The sequence below is a fragment of the Enhydra lutris genome, unplaced genomic scaffold, assembly GCF_002288905.1.
Source record: "Enhydra lutris kenyoni isolate GAN:26980312 unplaced genomic scaffold, ASM228890v2 scaffoldscaffold68, whole genome shotgun sequence".
Lineage (NCBI taxonomy): Eukaryota > Metazoa > Chordata > Mammalia > Carnivora > Mustelidae > Enhydra > Enhydra lutris.
Genome location: NW_019154152.1, coordinates 11,658,246 through 11,675,803, shown reverse-complemented (window position 1 = coordinate 11,675,803; position 17,558 = coordinate 11,658,246). Strand labels below are relative to the sequence as shown.

The 17,558-nt window shown below is 56.7% G+C and overlaps 1 protein-coding gene across 1 annotated transcript in view; it reads left to right on the top strand.

The window, feature by feature from the left end:
* Positions 1 to 11,093, top strand: part of LOC111159369 (ArfGAP with RhoGAP domain, ankyrin repeat and PH domain 1) — a 49,676-nt gene extending 38,583 nt beyond the window's left edge. Inside the window, 11 exon segments of the mRNA XM_022521778.1 lie at positions 51 to 137; positions 225 to 293; positions 608 to 725; positions 2,331 to 2,444; positions 2,691 to 2,836; positions 3,324 to 3,356; positions 7,808 to 7,890; positions 8,568 to 8,618; positions 8,779 to 8,842; positions 10,022 to 10,171; positions 10,476 to 11,093. Coding sequence (XP_022377486.1) covers positions 51 to 137; positions 225 to 293; positions 608 to 725; positions 2,331 to 2,444; positions 2,691 to 2,836; positions 3,324 to 3,356; positions 7,808 to 7,890; positions 8,568 to 8,618; positions 8,779 to 8,842; positions 10,022 to 10,171; positions 10,476 to 10,493 — 933 coding nt within the window. The 3' untranslated portion in view covers positions 10,494 to 11,093.
* Positions 11,094 to 17,558: the final 6,465 nt, after the last annotated feature.

Here is a 17,558-nt window from a genome sequence, read left to right as displayed (position 1 = left end):
TCTCGGGTGGCAGCGGTCATCTGTCTCTGTGTGTCTCCCCCCACCTCCAGGTAGATGAGGAGGAACTGAGGAAGCAGAGGGAGGAGATCACTGCCATCGTGAAGATGCGTGTGGCTGGCACTGCCAGTGGGACCCAGGTGAAAGATAGGGCCTGGGGGTGGGTGCTCAGGACAGCTGCCTGCATCCACTGCCCAGACCTCTATCTGAGCCCTGTCTCCTCACAGCATGCCGGTGACTTCATCTGCACAGTGTACCTTGAGGAGAAGAAGGCGGACACAGAACAGCATGTCAAGGTGGGGGCTTGGGACCTAGCCACCAAGGGTTCCAAAGAGTCAGGCTGGGCCAGGCATAGCCTCAGGAGACCAGGGGACCAGAGCCTCCATCCCAAGGGGGAGCCCTAGTTTGGAACCTGTATGTGGCTGGTGCTTGAGCCTGTCCCACTGCCTCGTCCCCACCCAGCTCCTCAGGCCCACTCAGAGACACTTCCCCAGCATCCCAGGACTCCAGAGGACCAGAGGGCTGGGCTCAGCCCCTGGATCACACAACGAGGTTGTGGCAAAGCAGGGGCAGGGGCAGGGTGGGCTGACCTTTCTCTCGGCCACCGCAGATCCCAGCATCCATGACGGCTGAGGAGCTCACCCTGGAGATCCTGGACCGCAGGAACGTGGGCATCAGGGAGAGAGACTACTGGACCTGCTTCGAGGTCAATGAGAGGGAGGAGGCAGGTGGGTGGCTCCCAGGATTGGCGCGGAGAGTGGCATGGCCCGTACCTGTCTGGGCGGCATCCCCAGTCTGTCTTCCCCGCCCCACAGTGTGGCAACAGTGGTGGTCAAGGGAGTTTTGGATGACGGGTGTTGCTGTCACACTGTCATCTCAGTGACGGTGGTGATAGTGTGCTAGCAGGGATTGAGGAGATGGCTGTGATGTGGCTGATGGGAAGGACCATGAAGGAGGTAGGTGGCGTCAGCTATGACCATGCCTTCTTGGTGTCAGAGTGATGTTGCTTGCAAGGGTGGGGATGCTGAATTTGATAATGGCATTGGTGATGAAGGGAGTAGGAGGTGGTGATGAGTGTAGGAGGGATGGGGCAGGGTTGGGTGTGGTGGTATTCCTGAGGCTGCTGGAGGTGGTGGTGTGAGGGAGCCATGGTGGTGAAGGGGGTGATAAGGGCATTTTAGGGTGAAGGGTGGTTTGTTTTTAAACATTTCATTTATTTATTTGACGAAGAGACGGCAAGAGAGGGAACAGAAGCAGGGGGAGTTGGGGAGGGAGAAGCAGGCTTCCTGGGAAGCTGGGAGCCCGATGCAGGGCTCAATCCCAGGACCCTGGGATCACGACCTGAGCCGAAGGCAGACGCTTAAGGTCTGAGCCACCCAGGTGCCCAGAAGGATGGTGGATGAGCGTGTATCTGTTCATTTGTTTTCCTGTGATTTGTTGAGTGCCACCCACCAGGCTGGGGGGCCAGACACAGTCCCTCGCCTCACAAGGGTTAGTATGGTCTGGAATGGACAGCAATGCCATGATCACCGCGACAACTGTACAACTGAGGCTGTGAGGACCGCTTTGCAGGAAACGGCCAAAGCACCGCTGGAGCTCACAACAGGCTCTCTGGCTTTAAGTCCCTGTGCTAGGAGGTGAAGAAGAGTAGGAGTTACATGCTAAAGGGGGAGAAAAGTGCCTCCTGGCAGTGGGAATGGCACAGGGAAAGGCCCTGTGGTAGCCATGGATGTCACCCTTTCGAGGAGCCTGAGGTGGCAGTGAAGGGCTTGTGTCACGGGGTCGGGTGGGAGATAGACTCAGAGGCAGCCACTGGGCCTGACCACAATGCAAGGCCACTGAAGGGTTAGCGATGGGAGTTTGGAGAGGTTGTTCCTTATTGTTGGGTAGGGAGAGGTTGTTCCTTGTTGTTGGGTAGGGAGAGATGGGGGCGGGGAAGGAGACATGTGCTACGGACCACATGGAAGGCCACGGTTAGTCCAAGGACAAATGGTTACATGGGCCAGTGTGTCAATAGTGATGGACAGAAGCAAAGAGATTCAACATATGGAGGGAAGATGGGGAGGCTTTGTTTCTGGCTTGAGCAGTTTGGTGGGTGGTGTTTTCCTTGATGGGGACACACAGGAAAGATCGCTGGCTTGGATTTGGATGCGTGGGTTGGGTCGGCTTTGGTCGCAGCCAGATGTGTGGAGCCTCAAGCTCTGGGGTGTGGTGGTGCTGGTAGGTGTTGGGCGTGGACGGAGCCTGTGGCCATGTAGGTGGTATGTGTGCGCACCAGGCCTCGGCGCTGTGAGGCCCGTTACTCAGTAACAGCGGGTGTGCCCTCCCCCCAGAGCGCCCCCTGCACTTTGCGGAGAAGGTGCTGCCCATCTTGCATGGACTGGGCACAGACAGCTACCTGGTTGTGAAGAAGCACCAGTCCATGGAAGCCATGCTGCTCTACCTGGGTAGGTGGTGGTGCCTCTGGGGGGCCAGTGCCCGTAGCACTGGGCAGGCGGGGGCTCCCCTTTATCTGGAGCCTGGACGGGAGCTGGTGGTGCCGGGCAGAGCCGCTCAGGCAGAGGGTGGCCCGCGGGCTCATTGGCAGCTGGGGTAGGCTGGAGTGGCTTCCTTCATCCTGGGACCCTTCCCTGGGTGTCCATGTCCATGGTTGGGGGTCAGGGCAGCCCATGGCCACTCCAGTCTTCCCCCAGCCAGCCACGTGGGTGACACCAAGCACGGCATGATGAAGTTCCGTGAGGACCGGAGCCTCCTGGGCCTGGGCCTGCCTTCGGGGGGCTTCCACGATCGGTACTTCATCCTCAACAGCAGCTGCCTCCGGCTCTACAAGGAGATCCGGGTAAGTGGCCCCAGTGGGTCTGGCCGTGCAGCGAGCACTGGCGCCCACGTGTGCTCACACACCCGTTCACAAACATCTGCTGGTGTCTACCAGTGGGAGCATCCCCATGGCGGGACTCTAGGACGGCTAGTGGTGGGGGAGAGCCGGAGACTCTCAGGCCCACTCTTCTGTGCCCTGTGGCACCTGGATGCCATCCCATCAGGCTCCTGCCATCTCGCCTGTGCCTGGGCCTTGTCACGGCACCCGCAAGGATGTGCCCTATGGTGACAGCCCCCACTTGTGGCCCCTGTAGTCCTCGCCACTTCACAGGCTGTCCCTCCTCCATGCCCACTCTGTCCACATGCCAGGTATCCTCCCAGACCTTGGCACCCTGCCCCCAACATCTTCTGTACGTCCCTGCCACAGCCCACCATGTACCACTACACACACTGTCCTGGCTTTGGGCCTGGACCTCCTTCTTCCATAACCCTGATCCTCTATCAAACAGAGCCAGAGGCCATGGAGCGGGGCCCCTGAGACCGTGAGTAGCTATGAGTCAGCTGCAGCTTCCTTACACCGCCTGGGGGCCAAGTGAGCCTGGGGGGAGCCTGGGGACCTAGTCAGAGCTCTTGGCCATTTCCAGGCATGGTTCCCCAACCCCCTACCAGTCAGCACTGGCTCCCACCCTGACTCCTGCCCTTCACCTCCAACCCTGCCCCAGAGTCCTTTCCCCAAGGTAGAACGCCCATCAGTGTGATGCTTTACAGTTTTCCAGAGGACTCTGTGTAGGATCTGTGGGGCCAGTAATGGAGGCCCCTAGGTTTGAATTAGAGCCCCAGCCCTCATCTCCCGCCACCCCTGGGGTCCTCCTCTTTCCAACCCTGGAGAGACTTTCAAGGCTATCAGAATGTCCGTGCTACTGCCCTGATTCTTAAGTGCTGGGGTGGGACTCCACAGGCTTGTGGTATAATCCTCCCTTGGTAGGAGCCCCTGCTCATCCTCCCTGGCTGCTGGCCAGCCCTTACGTGCATACTCTGTGGGAGAAGGGACTGTATCCATCCCTCGGGACTTCCCTGTCTTTAGGGGATAGTTCCACCTGGGAGAAGGCCCTTACTTGAGTTCAGCTGAAAACCTGCCTCCCGTGATGACCCTGTGGGTCCCAGCTATGCCTCAGGAGCCACAGAGCATAGCTGTTCCACAGGGGTGGGCAGCAGAAATGTGTTTCCAAGCCCAGGGTTCTAGCCTGAGCTCCTACTGCTGCCCTAGCAGTGATTCCAGCACTTCCTGCCCCTCGCCTCGTCTGAGGACACTGGACAGGCCTAGCTGCCATGGAGGAAGCAAAGCAGGCAGACTAGGACCATCACCTCCCTCTCTCTGCACGCTCCACCTCTATTAATGAATCTGGGCTCCTACAGACCCTTGTGGGGAATGCTTCCTCTCTTCTCCTTTGCTTCCTTCTGTGATTACTTACTTCTGGGTCTTTTCACCCCTCCACTCAGTCTCCCTTGGTTCCAGGATATTATTTCCCTGACCCCCTCTTTTTTTTTTTTTCCTCTTGCTATGTTGTTTTTTTTTTTAATTTTATTTTTTATAAACATATAATATATTTTTATCCCCAGGGGTACAGGTCTGTGAATCGCCAGGTTTACACACTTCACAGCACTCACCATAGCACATACCCTCCCCAATGTCCATAATCCCACCCCCCCTCTCCCAACCCCCCTCCCCCCATCAACCCTCAGTTTGTTTTGTGAGATTAAGAGTCACTTATGGTTTTTCTCCCTCCCAATCCCATCTTGTTTCATTTACTCTTCTCCTACCCCCTTAACCCCCCGTGTTGCATCTCCTCTCCCTCATATCAGGGAGATCATATGATAGTTGTCTTTTTCCGATTGACTTATTTCGCTAAGCATGATACCCTCTAGTTCTATCCACGTCGTTGCAAATGGCAAGATTTCATTTCTTTTGATGGCTGCATAGTATTCCATTGTGTATATATACCACATCTTCTTTATCCATTCGTCTGTTGATGGACATCTAGGTTCTTTCCATAGTTTGGCTATTGTAGACATTGCTGCTATAAACATTCGGGTGCACGTGCCCCTTCGGATCACTACGTTTGTATCTTTAGGGTAAATACCCAGCAGTGCAATTGCTGGGTCATAGGGTAGTTCTATTTTCAACATTTTGAGGAACCTCCATGCTGTTTTCCAGAGTGGTCGCACCAGCTTGCATTCCCACCAACAGTGTAGAAGGGTTCCCCTTTCTCCGCATCCTCGCCAGCATCTGTCATTTCCTGACTTGTTAATTTTAGCCATTCTGACTGGTGTGAGGTGATATCTCATTGTGGTTTTGATTTGTATTTCCCTGATGCCGAGTGATGTGGAGCACTTTTTCATGTGTCCCTGACCCCCTCTTTATACGAGCCCCTCGGAGCAGAACAAGACCATCATTGTGGGCAGAGGGGAAGGAGGATGGCTGAGGCACCTGGAAAAGCAGCTGCTGATCCCTTAGCACAGAGGGGAAAAGGCAGGAGAACTAGAAAAAGGAAAAAATGGTAATGTTTATTGAGCAACATTTGGTGCCCAGCCCTCCCCGTACCTAATCTCACTGTTGTCCTACAAGGAGGAATATCATCCCCATTTCACAGGGGAGAAAACAGGCTTCAAGTGACTTGTCTAAGGCAATCTCTAGATGGTAGCCTGGGATTCAGACCCAGATTTGTTAGCATTAGAGTTCAGTTCTTTGGTCCTTGAAGTACAGGAATCAAGGCCTCAGTAGCTGGGCTGATCAGTGCTGGGCCAAGTGGTGCTCGCCCAATGGCAGCCAGCCCCTGCGCCCTGATAGGAATCCCAGGAGGGTGTGGTTTGGCTACCTAGGTGTTGGTAATTCTGGTATTTGCTGGTTTATGGAACAACAGACAGAATATTTGAAATTGGGACAACACCCGGCAATTCAGGATATGCAAACACCCAGGCCTCGGCCCAGGCATCTTCCGTTGTTAAAGACCTGGAGGCATTTGGGGAAAAGTCACATTCTAGAAAAATCTTGGTTTCTGCAGAGTTCTTTGAGCATCAAGGGGCGAACTGTATTCTCTTCTAGTGACCTCATACCTCAGAGATGCTGGAAACATGAGCTCTTTGATTGGAAACCAAGCCCCACATTGACTGATGTCCCCCTCTCCCTCCCTGTCTCAGCCACACTCCTGTCACACGTGCCATGCATACACCGCACAGACCAGAGCCTGAGGAATTGGAGTCTGAGGACAGTTTTTTCGAATCCTCAGGGAGCCATAGCCTGGTTTGAATTCCTTGATTCCCACAGTTCTCCCCACACCCTGACTGGAACCATCCCTGTTCCTGTGTCACACCCATGAGCTTGTTCCTTCCCCTGTCAACTCCCTCTACCCCTTGCTTCTGGTTCTCTTTCCCTGGCACCCACAGCTCAACTTCTTCCGGCCCTCAGCCTGCTTTCCATTCTCTCAGCCTGCTGCCTTCCATATTGCAACCTAGTTTTCCACACATCCTTTCCCCTGTCCTGCCCGGAGCCTGCTGTTTTCCCTGCCCACAGACCCATTTCTTTCACAACCTCTGTCTCAAGTCTTTTCATCCCCGTGACCTGGCTCCTTCCAACCTGCCGTCTGATGTCTTCAGTGCTCTGGGCCTGGCTTCTTCCCTGCCTTCCTTCTTTTTCCCTGCCTGCGTGGAGGTTTTCCTCCTTGTGTCTACCCACACCATGTTTGCCCAATGTCTGCAGCCTGATTTCCCATCCTGCTGCCCCATGTTCTCCTGCCTGCAGCCCAGTTTGCTCGAGGCCATCTTGGGCACATGGCCGTTGTCAGGTCGGGTGCCATGTGTAGGAGACATAGGGTTCCCCCATCAGGGCCTTGGTTCTCAGGGAGGATCAGGGTAAAAGCAGGGCAGTAGGGCCAGTAAGTCCTCTTAAGCTATATCCCCTGAGACAGCACCCAGGTCTCTGCTCATCCTTTATGCAGCCTCACAGGGAGTCTGCCAGTCCCCAGCCAACCTCTAGTCCCCTCTTTTTGTTCCTGCAGAGGAACCATGTCTGGGGGTGGCCGGGAGCAATGGTGGGAGCAGGGTGGAGGTGGCTCAGTCTTTGACCCCCAGTTTTGGTTGTAAGTGAGTCCCCGTCCCCTACCATCCACCCTGGCGCCTGGCTGGTGCCTGGGGTGCCTGGTGGGGCAGGGCTTCGAGCAGGTGGCCCCCGAAGCAAGAGGAAGGCTCATGAGCTTCACCCCCAATCCGCCTCTTCCTTGGGGGTCACTGTCCCTGTACCTCTGCCTCAGAGCCAGCCTGCTACTTCCAAGCCCAGACCCATATGCAGAGGGGGGCCAGAGGCGAACTTGTCCATGAGCCACTGACCCTCCCCGGTACATCGGTCTCTTGCTTCCTGACCTAGACCACTGGAAAGTTCTTCCTTTGGTCTACCAAACAGCTGTCCTGCTTCAGTGTGAGTCATTAGCCTTCCCCTGGTGGAACCAAAGAGCTAGTAGCTACTGACCCCACAAGTCTTCTGTTCACACGGTCAACCCTGGAGCCTCCGTGGGGTGGAGAGGGGTGAGGAATAAATAACCAGAGACAGACGAGCAGCCAGCCAAGGCTCTCAGGTCCTACACGCTCATTCAGTTTGGTGCCAGAGGATGACGTGCAGGCTTCTCCCTCCACAGTCTGGTTCAGCGATGGTGCTGCGGGTCAGTTCTCCGGTTTGCTGGGGCAGCAGGGAGGGCCTGAGGATCACTGCTCTGTGTCCTGCTGGGACTGAGGGTTGACTGTCTGATACTGCTGCAGGGAGAGAGGCCTGGGGGGCTCAGCTGGGCTGGATGGTGAACAGGAAGGGCTTTGTCTGGAAAGCTTCCTGGAGGAGGTTCCCTGTGCTGGGATGCAAAGGGGGCTGGGGAAAGGGAGGGGGAGGTCCCTGCAGTTCCTGCCCCAGCTGACTTGAGTGCCCTCCCTCTGCCTTCCCTCACCCCAGAGTCACCGGCCTGAGAAGGAGTGGCCTGTCAGGAGTCTCAAAGTCTACCTGGGAGTGAAGAAGAAACTGCGGCCCCCCACCTGGTGAGCTGGGGCTGGGGCTTGTGAGAGCTCAGGACCCATGGTCAGGGGTGCAGCACAGTGGAGGCTTTGAACTTGACAGGGGTTGGTTCTGTAGTGTTGAGGGTGTGGTCTCCCAGACCAGCAGTGGCAACGTCACCTGGAAATGCAAACAGCCGAGACCTGCTGAGTCATGGGTCCTGGGGGTGGGGCCACCAGTCCATGTTAACAAGACGTCGTGGGGACTCTTATGCTTGCTCGTGTTTGCATGCCACTGGCCTGGATTGAAGTCCTCACCGACTGCCTCTGGGACCTTTCTGGGCCTCACTTTGCACATCTGTAGAACGCAGAGAATAATGGTACACCTGTTTCAGAGGGTGGTGTATGTTTTTGAGATGGAAAGTGATGCCTAGCCGCTATTATTGTTATGAATTGCGGTCACCTGACCTAGTTTCCTGACTTTCTCCTCTCATCTGCGGGTTGTGCCTGGTTATCTCTCAGGGACTAGGGCAGGCCTGGGGGTGGGGTGGAGGTGGGTACAGGCTGAGAGGAAGAGGCAGTGGCCAGAATGTGCCGTGCTTGCAAGAAGGCCCTGACGTCTGCCCCCGGCTCTGCCCCAGGCATCTGGGCTCTGTCCTGGGCACCTGGGCTGGGAGGCCTCTGTGGGTGGCCATGTGACTCCATCTGGCCCTTCTCTGCAGCTGGGGCTTTACGGTGGTGCACGAGACTGAGAAGCATGAGAAGCAGCAGTGGTGAGTGAGGGCCCTAGCCTCAGACCCCAGGCTGTGGAGAAATGTTTACGTGTCCCCTCTTGTGGGGTTCCCCCACTGTCCACTTCTGCGCCCTGCCTGGAGGCCGTGGGCTGGGGAGAAAGGCGATTGGCAGTGTCCAGATCTGTGCCCTACCCTGCAGGTACCTCTGCTGTGAGACGCAGATGGAACTCCGGGAGTGGTTTGCCACCTTCCTCTTCGTGCAGGTACCAGGTGGAGGGGGTCCTGGGAGGCATCCTTCTGGGGGATGGGTCTGTTTGTTCCTTTGCTTTAGTGGCCACCAATTGCTTCAAGTAGATTTTGAGTTGCTTTAAACTCATTGGTTTGTTCATTCACTCAGTAAGCCCTTCCTAGAGGCCCCTCTGGTCCATCCCCAAGCCAGGCGTGCTAGAGACCAAGGGTGCAGCCCCTTTCCTCGGGCCTCCGCAGGTGCAAAGGAACAAACCTTGAAGTGGCCTGTTAAATAGCCTGGTGTGGTCAGTGTGTGGAGATAGAGAAAAAAGCCCAGGGAGCCTGCTAGCTAGGGAAGGTGGCGGGTGGGTGGGGAAGGCAGCAGGGAGGGGGCGTCATGGGAGCTGAGCTGGAGGGTGACAGAGCCTTCACCCAGCAAAGGCGGTGGGGGGGGGGGGGGGTTTCCAGGCAGAGGAACAGCTGATGGAAAGGCATGGCAAGAGAACTACAGCTTGCATGGTGGGGCGCAAAGAGAGAGGCCAGGAGTGCCAGAAGCTGACACTGGAAAGGGAGGGAGTCAGGAGCCAGATCTCAGAGCCTTGAAGGCCATTCCCAGGAAGCCGAATTCAACCTCGTCAGCAGTTTGAAGGGAGAGTTTGAAGTGAGAAAGTGGTGTGCAGGTTTGTCTGAGAGGGCTCGTTCTGGATGCGGCCTGCAGGGGAGGACAGACTGAGGGAGTCAGGTGGTCGCCACATTGGGCCAGGTGGGAACAGGCCAGGAAGGGGTTGGATGGGGTGGCGGGAGGAGGTTGGACTCAAGCCATAGATTTTAAACGAGAGCTCAGAGTTGTCTGGGGGGAAAGAGAGACAGAACTGTACCAGGGCCCTGAGCTTCCTGGTAGTCAAGCCTAAAGGGAAAACAGGTGGATTCCATAGTCTTGGCTCCCAGTGGAAGGAGGCGCACATGTGTTTCCTTTAGAACTGATTTCTGGGTACCGTATTCTTGGAGCAGTTTGTGGACCTGGAGGTGGGAGTTGTTGAGCAACATCACTGGCTGCGTTTTGCCAGGGATACAGTCATGTTCTCCTCTACCTGCTGCTTCTTATACTGCCTGGGATCAAAGCTGAGGGTGTCCCCTCAGCTCAGAGCTGGAGGCATTTCTGGGAATGGTGGGTGGATCGGGAGCCGAGTGCCCTCCTCTCACCTCCTCCCCAGCATGACGGCCTGGTGTGGCCCTCGGAGCCCTCCCGTGTGTCCCGGGCAGCGCCTGAGGTCCGGTTGGGCAGCGTGTCCTTGATCCCCCTGCGTGGCAGCGAGAACGAGATGCGCCGGAGTGTGGCCGCCTTCGCTGCGGACCCCCTCTCCGTGAGTGGCTTTCTGTCCCTGTGGGCAGAGGGCTGGGGCCTGGCTGGGGTGTGCCTTCCGCCTGAGTCCCCTCTCTACTTGTCCTGATTGCCAGACACCCCCCGTCCTCCTCCGCGTCCTGACAGGCTCTATCGGTTGGTGTAGTTCACAGGAGCCCCCTCTTTGCATGGCCCTGGGGGACCCAGCTGACCTGAGTACTCCCAGGCTGGCATTCCCAAGTAGCTGCAAAAGCTTAAGCAGGCCACCGGCCCTGTGAACCCTCCCAGCGTGCTTATGGAATCTGGCCTTCTGTGGCTTCCCACAGCTCCTCCGCAACGTCTGAGCGTGCAAAAGCCAGCCCCTGCCTCTGGGACTCTGCTGCCATGAAGCCTTCCTGTTCAGACACCCTCGTGCCCTGCGTGCCCAGTGTGAGCCAGCGGGGAGTGCATGAGGAAGCCTCACCCCCACACCCCGCATCCTGACTGCAGCATGGGGTTCCCTGGCCAGGAAGCGGAGGGCAGCAGGGTCTGCCTGAGGAGGAACCTCTCATGGGCTCTGTCCAGGTGCTCAGCGCCCCTGGCTTGGCCTGCTCCCCAACCAGGGTCACCCACACTGAGTTTGAGGGGTTGGAGAGATGGGATGGGCATCAGTCAGGAGATCTGGAGGACCACCATCCTTGCAGAGGCCCAAGGCCCTGGGGCCCCGCTGGAAGGGTGCCCAACCCCTTGTCCCAGACTCCAGAGCAGCAAACGGCGGTGGATGCTCTAAAGGAACACTGAACTGGGATGGGGAGGGAGCTCTTGGGTATGTTTCTCTGTAGCCTAGAGCCAGGCCTGGGGGACTTCAGGAGCTCCCTCCAGTCTAGCCTGACTGGGAGGGCCCAGGCTTCCTGGTGCCCCTTCCCCACTTTGGGGGCCTTTTGATAATATAAATATATCTGTATATTTTATCCTATATTGCTGAGGCCTGTGATTGGCTGGGGGTTTCAGGTGCTCTGGTGTAGGAAGGGCCAGGAGTTCAGGAGGCCCAAAGGTGAGTGCCTAGTGCCCTGAAGCTGGGGGGACCCGGGGCCCTAAGCTGTTTAGCCCCTCCCTCCTGCCCCAGGCAGAGCCCCGGCCCAGCTCCATGCCATCCCCATTGCACGCCTGTGCAGCCGGGCTGGGAAGGCCTATCCTGACCCTGGCCAGGACATACCCCAGCTGGAGCAAGCCCCTTTCCTGGCTGCAGTCTAGAGTCTGGGCCGGGGCCTGGGTGTAGCCCGTGAGTGACTCAGGGCAGCCCCCCACCAACCCCTCTGAGACACAAGGTCACAGAGTCACAGGAGCTTTATTAAATTAGGAAGAAGAGCCTCAGGTGTCCCTTGGTCCCTATGCATGGCCCTCCAGAGATGGGCCCTGCCTTACCCCTGGAGGCTGCCCTCACTGGGCACTCCCTGGTTGCCTCCTCCAGGAAGACAAGGCCCTGGCAAGCGGGGGAGATAATGAGCTGTTCAGAGACCTATTTGGGACTCCCTGGGAAGGTGCCAGACACCACATTCCTGCCTCTGCTTAGAGCCTCATTACTGCCCTCTCTCCAGGGGCCCAGCAGACAGGCTGACCTCCCAACCTTAGCCTCAGCCAGTGGGGGCTGGGCAAAGGGGGTGGAGATGGGTCACCTGACCTCTGATTCATATGTTCCCACTCTGGGGAATGGTGTAGGAATGGGATGTTGGGGAGCTGAAAGCTCCTCCAGGTTCTGTGTTCCAGGCTCTTGAGGAGGGGGAGTGGATGTCAGACTGGAATAGGTCTCCTGGCCAGTTTCATAGGCTGGGGCTAAGCCCCTTGAGTCCCACTCTTATCCTCCCCTAGGTGGGCTGCTCTGGGCCAGGCTGACAGATTGAAAGTCCGACCATTCTGCCTGCAGCTAGGACAAGATTGTCGTCCAAGTGCTCAGGGGCTGGAATTCTTCCCTGGATCTCACCTTGGATTGACCAGCTAGTTCTGAGGCCTAGAGAGAGTCTGGTGGGTAAGACTGGAAATGCCCCAATGCTAGGCTGCCAGCCTTGCTGCCCAGGGTCAGGGACTGGCTGCAGTGACTCAGTTGGGCCACCAGGGGGCAGCCATGGATAGCTCAACATTACCGTCCTGGAGCAGGTTCTGGAGACCCCAGTGTGGCTGTCCAGGCCCAGGTGGTGTTCTGTTGGAGTGTGGGGTGGGACCCAGCCCTGCCTTTGACTCCAAGACTAGTGATGTTCTGGAAGGCAACACCAAGTGCTTTGGACTCCCAGAATCTAGGAGCCAGAAGGAAAGAGTAGCGCTTTTCCAAGTACCCACTGTGGGTCAGCACCTTGCTCTCTGCACTGTCTCCTCCTGAGGAGGCTCAGAGAAGGGAGGCTCAGAGAAAGGGAAGTGACTTGTGCAAGGTCACATAGCTTTCCTGAATCAAACCTGAGGTCCGTTTCTATAGTCACTCTTTCAGGGGGAGGGAGTCTCCCTCTTCTGTATCCCTCCTGATTTAAATTCTTCTCTCTCCTCTTATAAGTGGCCCCATATGTCCACTGGGAGAGGGGATCTGAACTGTCAGGAGTTAATGATAACTTAAAGTGCTTTCCCTTGGGATCAGGGACAACATCCCAACAGGAGCCTCAGGTCTCAACTGTAATGAATTACGGCAATGACGACAGCGTGATGGGTGGTTTTGGGCAGGAGACTCTGCTGGTCTTGGTCACAGGGATTCTAAGAAATGGGGCCTCTTGGGACCCTGAGTGGTTTATATTCACATTTAAGGTTGGGGTTGTGGGGGAGGGGTAGGATGTGTCAAGATCCCAGAACTAGACCTATTGAGGGGTGGGAAGCAGCTCTTGGAGAAGAGGGGGCTTTCTGGAGGAGGAGGTACCCCCAAGCTGGCCCTGAAAACTGGAAGCCTTGCCGGTATACGTGGTAGGAAGGGGTTCAAGCCAGGGTGAGGGCGGGTTGAGGTGTTTGGAGAGAAGGACCCGGTGACCCAAGTCTGGGCCTGACCACAGTGAGCCCTGGGAGAGAAGGCTGTGGCAAGTCAGTCGGTGGAGAGCATTATGGATGGAGAGGGAGGAGGGAAGAGGGAAAGGGCTGGGCGATGGGGTGGGATATCTGTCTGTCTCACTCTTTCTCTCTCCTACCTCCTCCTTGCCCGACCCGCTCACCCTACAAAGTGTTCTGCAGCCTTGGAGGGCCTCGGGAGACCCCCAGGCTCTGCAAGAAATCCATAGGACAGGGGAGGGGAAGATGGGCCCTGCCTTCTCCTTCCCCCAGATCCAAGGGATTGGAGGGAGGCCTGGAGTGGAGACTTTCTCACCGGGCCCCGTGCTCTGGTGGCTCCCCCCCTGCCCACAGCTCACTGGGAAAGAACATGGGTGTTGGACACCCGTTGGGCAGATGCCCACGCTCCCATGTATAAGCTCTGGAACCGTGGCTGAGTTCCTGAGGTCTCTGATCCTCACTGTTCACGTCTACTTTGGAGGTATTAATAGTACCTACTAATGGGAGGATTAAATGAGCTAATATGTGTGAAGTAACTCGCACTATCCCTTGGTAATCCCCTTCTCGCACATGTCTAGGGAGACCTGGCATCCAGAGTCTTCTCCAGGCCTCGTATCTTTTACTTCAACAAGCCCTTCTTGAACACCTACTGTGTACAGAGCTTTACTGGACACTGAGGGGGAACACATAAGTAAATTCCGGTGCGGGGGAGCACTTCCAGGAGGGGTATTGATAAGGAAAAACTCCACAGAGGAGGTGAGGCTACAAAGATGAGCAGCTTTCTACAGGTGGAGTTAAGGGGGAAAGGTGTCTTAAGAAGACGGAACAGCATGATGCAAGGGCAAGGTGTTGTGACCCTGCAATGAACAGCCCATTGTGGTGCAGCTTAGTGCCCTGGGGGCCTCTTCCCCATGCCTCTGGTGCTGGGGTTTTGCCCTTCTTGCCTCTTAAATGTAACCATATCCTAGTCAAATGGGCTCCTTGGGGTCTTCCCCCACCAGAAACAATTCCTGTTTCTTTAGCTAGCTCTGTGACCAACGTGTGATCCAGGCCCTAATTGCTGGGGAATGTCTGTCTGTCGCACATATACACATAAGTACAGCTGGCATGAACCTCCCAACCTCTCCTCCAATAGGACACTTCCTTCAGGAAGCTCTTCTGGATTGCTCTTCCATACTGTGTGCACTTAAGAGTATGTGTGCCTGTGTCCAGTCACTTGACCCCAGCTAGGGCCTGGCCCAGGGAGGAGCTACCAGGGCAGGGTTCCCCAGTCAGCCCGAGCTGGTCCAGTTCTGGCATGTCCCCTCTCCCACACCACTCTCAGCTTGTGGAAATTTCCGCACTTTCTTTGCCCTGGTTCCAGCTCCTCCTGCTGTATTTATCACCCTGGAGACACAGTGGCACGGGCGCACACATGCCCTGTACACACGTGCCTGCACACCTCAGCCTGCACTTCCAACACACACACGCACACACGCATACATGGCACGTGTCTGAACGCCCCCACAACAAAGCTCTCTAGGAAAATTGCCCCCACCCTGCTCCTCCTCCTCCACTCTGTCCTCCCACCACCAACCACCTCAAGACACTGAGACCAAAGAGATGGGCTGGACAGCCCTCCCACCGCTTGTCAGCCTGGGAGGCACAGCCCACTCCCTGACGACAGCGTCCTCCTCCCCCCCACCCGTCTTCCCCACCACCCGCTTTTCTCTCCGTCTGTTTCTGTAGCTCCTCAGTCCTTCCCTCTCTGCCACTTCTCTGCTCCTGTCTCTCTCCCCCTGTGCCTCGGTCATTCCGAGTCATCTTAGCACTCTTTCGACCCCCTGAGGTAGAAACTGTGCTTCCTTCCTGCCCTCCCTCCTGGGGGCCTTAGGTTGGGGACCTCATGGGGCTTATGGGGACCGAGGGACAGGCCTAGGGGACCCAAGGGCCTGAGCCTCCAGATCCTGTCACGTCAGCCCCTCCTCCTGTGTGCCTGGCACCATGGAGACCAGCGTCATGGTAACACAGCTTGGGTGGGCACAGCCTTCCTCCTCCTAGGGGCCCCCCATGGCCTTCTAGGAGCTGCCAAGGAGCTCTGAGGAGATGGGCCTTGTGCTGGCGCCCACCCCCAGCTCATACCAGCCCAGGATACCCCCACCCTGAAGCACTGCAGCTTCCAACGCCGCAAGTCACGAATCCCCAGTTTGGGGGGAGGGTGGATTCTCTTGCAAACATGAGCTCCAGAGCTGAGGGCCTCGGGGGTCTTTCATTGAGGGCTCATTTACTAATTGAGGACCAGAGAGGGCAGGAGCTTGCTTAGGGGAACACAGCAAGTCTGGCTCCTGACTCTCAGAATCAGTTCTCTCCTCTGGGTTCCCACCTTCCACCCGGGTCACTGGTCACTGGGGCACAGGCGTCATTCCGATCTGGGAGGCCTCCAGCCGGTCCTTAGTGTTGACGATGACAGCGGCGCAGATGGTAATACTGAAGAGCCACAGTGAAGCCCCCCGCCGCCACCAGGGCTAAGGCTTTGCTTGTGTTTTCTCATTTGATCCTTACAACAAACCCACCCCATGAGGAAGGTATTCTCATTTTATAGGTGAAGAAACCAAGGCATGGACTTGACAGTGTCAGGTGACTAGTAAGTGGCGTGGCTGAGAAGGAACACAGGTCCCTCCCAGAAGGTGCAGGTGAGCAAAGCCTCAGGCCCGGTGCCCCGCTCCCAGCAAGCACTCTCTGAGTCAGTGACAAACCATGTTGTCCATTCTGTCTCCTTCTGGAAAGAGTTCAAGGGGAGGATCTGGGGCTTAGTCTAAGTTTGGCCATAAGGTTTCTAGAAGCCCCAGGGTTATTTTTCTAAGAAGGTGGAGAGGGAACAGAGCCTTTCTACTGTGGTTAGCCGTAGGGAGGACATCCCTCACAGTCCAGCAATGCAAGCTCACACCTCCCAGGTCCTCGTGGAGTCCTGTCCAAGCCCAGGCAGGCGCTGTGTGATGGAGGAGACCCTGCTTCCCGGGCCCAGCCTCAGCTTGTCTACCGACCTTGCCTCCCTCCTGGCTTATGTAATCATTCAAATATAGCAGCTGCCTTTATCCCACTGAGTCACACCCCCTCCCGCCCCCGCTCAGGTGCGGGGAGTTAAGGGGGAAGAGGTAGATTGGGGCTGAGTGGGTAGCTCAGGGCCTCCTGGAAGGAGAATTGCCTCACTGGAGGGTAGTGGAGGTGAGGAAGCTAGGGCCAGAACCCCAGGGTAGGTGAAACCTTCCCCAGAGTATGAAGCCACGGAAGCCACGTCTGTTCAGACCTATCCTGCTGAAATGCCACATTCCTGGGGATACCTCCCCAGGGTCAGGAGCTATATCCATAGCCTTCTTTCCTAGCGGTGTGCCCCAGCAGAAGAGGTATGGAGGAGGAGGTAGTGGAGTGGGGCAGTGGCCACAAGTCCCTGGTCCTAGGTCTTGGCCTGCCTTCTGTTCACTGTGTGAGCTGGGCATGTTTCTGCCCTCTTGCCTGTTTTCCCCGCTGCACCATAAGGGGCTGGATTCCACTGGCTCTGGCATCTTGTGCTGCCTGGTCCATATTCCAGACAGACATCCAAGGAGATGACCTTGACCTTAGGCAGAAGGCCCTTCTAAGCATCTGGTCTAGCCCCATCTCAGGCTAACTTCCCTCTCTTCCTTTTCTTTGTCCATCCCAAATCTCTCCATCCTCAGTGGGCCAGTTCAGCACCCCCTGCCTCCCACCAAATCCACAGGGCAGTGGAGACAGGAAGCGTTACTGGGTTCTGGGCTGAGGGACTGAAATTTGACTGCCTCTCCCCTTCTTGAATTGGCCATCTGCTCCACCACTTCATTCCCCTGCCCAGCAGGAGTGGGGAGCTTACTACCCCGGTGTGAGGTCACCCCTTCTTTCATGGGGCAGCTCAGACTGATCCTGGACCTGAAGCAGGCCCACACAGTGCCTCAACCCTCAGTTCTGGGTCCCCAGAGCCACCTTACCAAGGTGTTGAAGAAGCCATACAACTTAGAGCTGTTCTGGAGCCTGGCATGGCTTTTTATTCCTTTGTCAACAAGGGCCTTGTCACCTGTGGCGTGATGGGGTCTGTCCTCCGTGTGGGAACACAGGGAAGTATGCCAGGCCCTTGGTGAGGACTTGGTGCTCCTTCAGCCATTGTCCTTGAAGCCACAGGTGGCATCCTCCTGGCTGAGTGGGAGGCAGAGAAGCACTGTGAGATGGAGCCGAGTTCCCCACTTCCCCCCTCACCCCTGGGCTTCAGTTGCCAAGACTCAGATGCGGGCCCATCCTGGCTCCCAGCCAGAGGGAGTCACCCAGGAGTTTTCAGGCTGAGCCTCCGTGAAATCCATGTTCTGCCAATTACCAGCCTTCCCCTGGGAAGGCCAAGGGATACTCCATGGCCTCAGTCTGCCCTT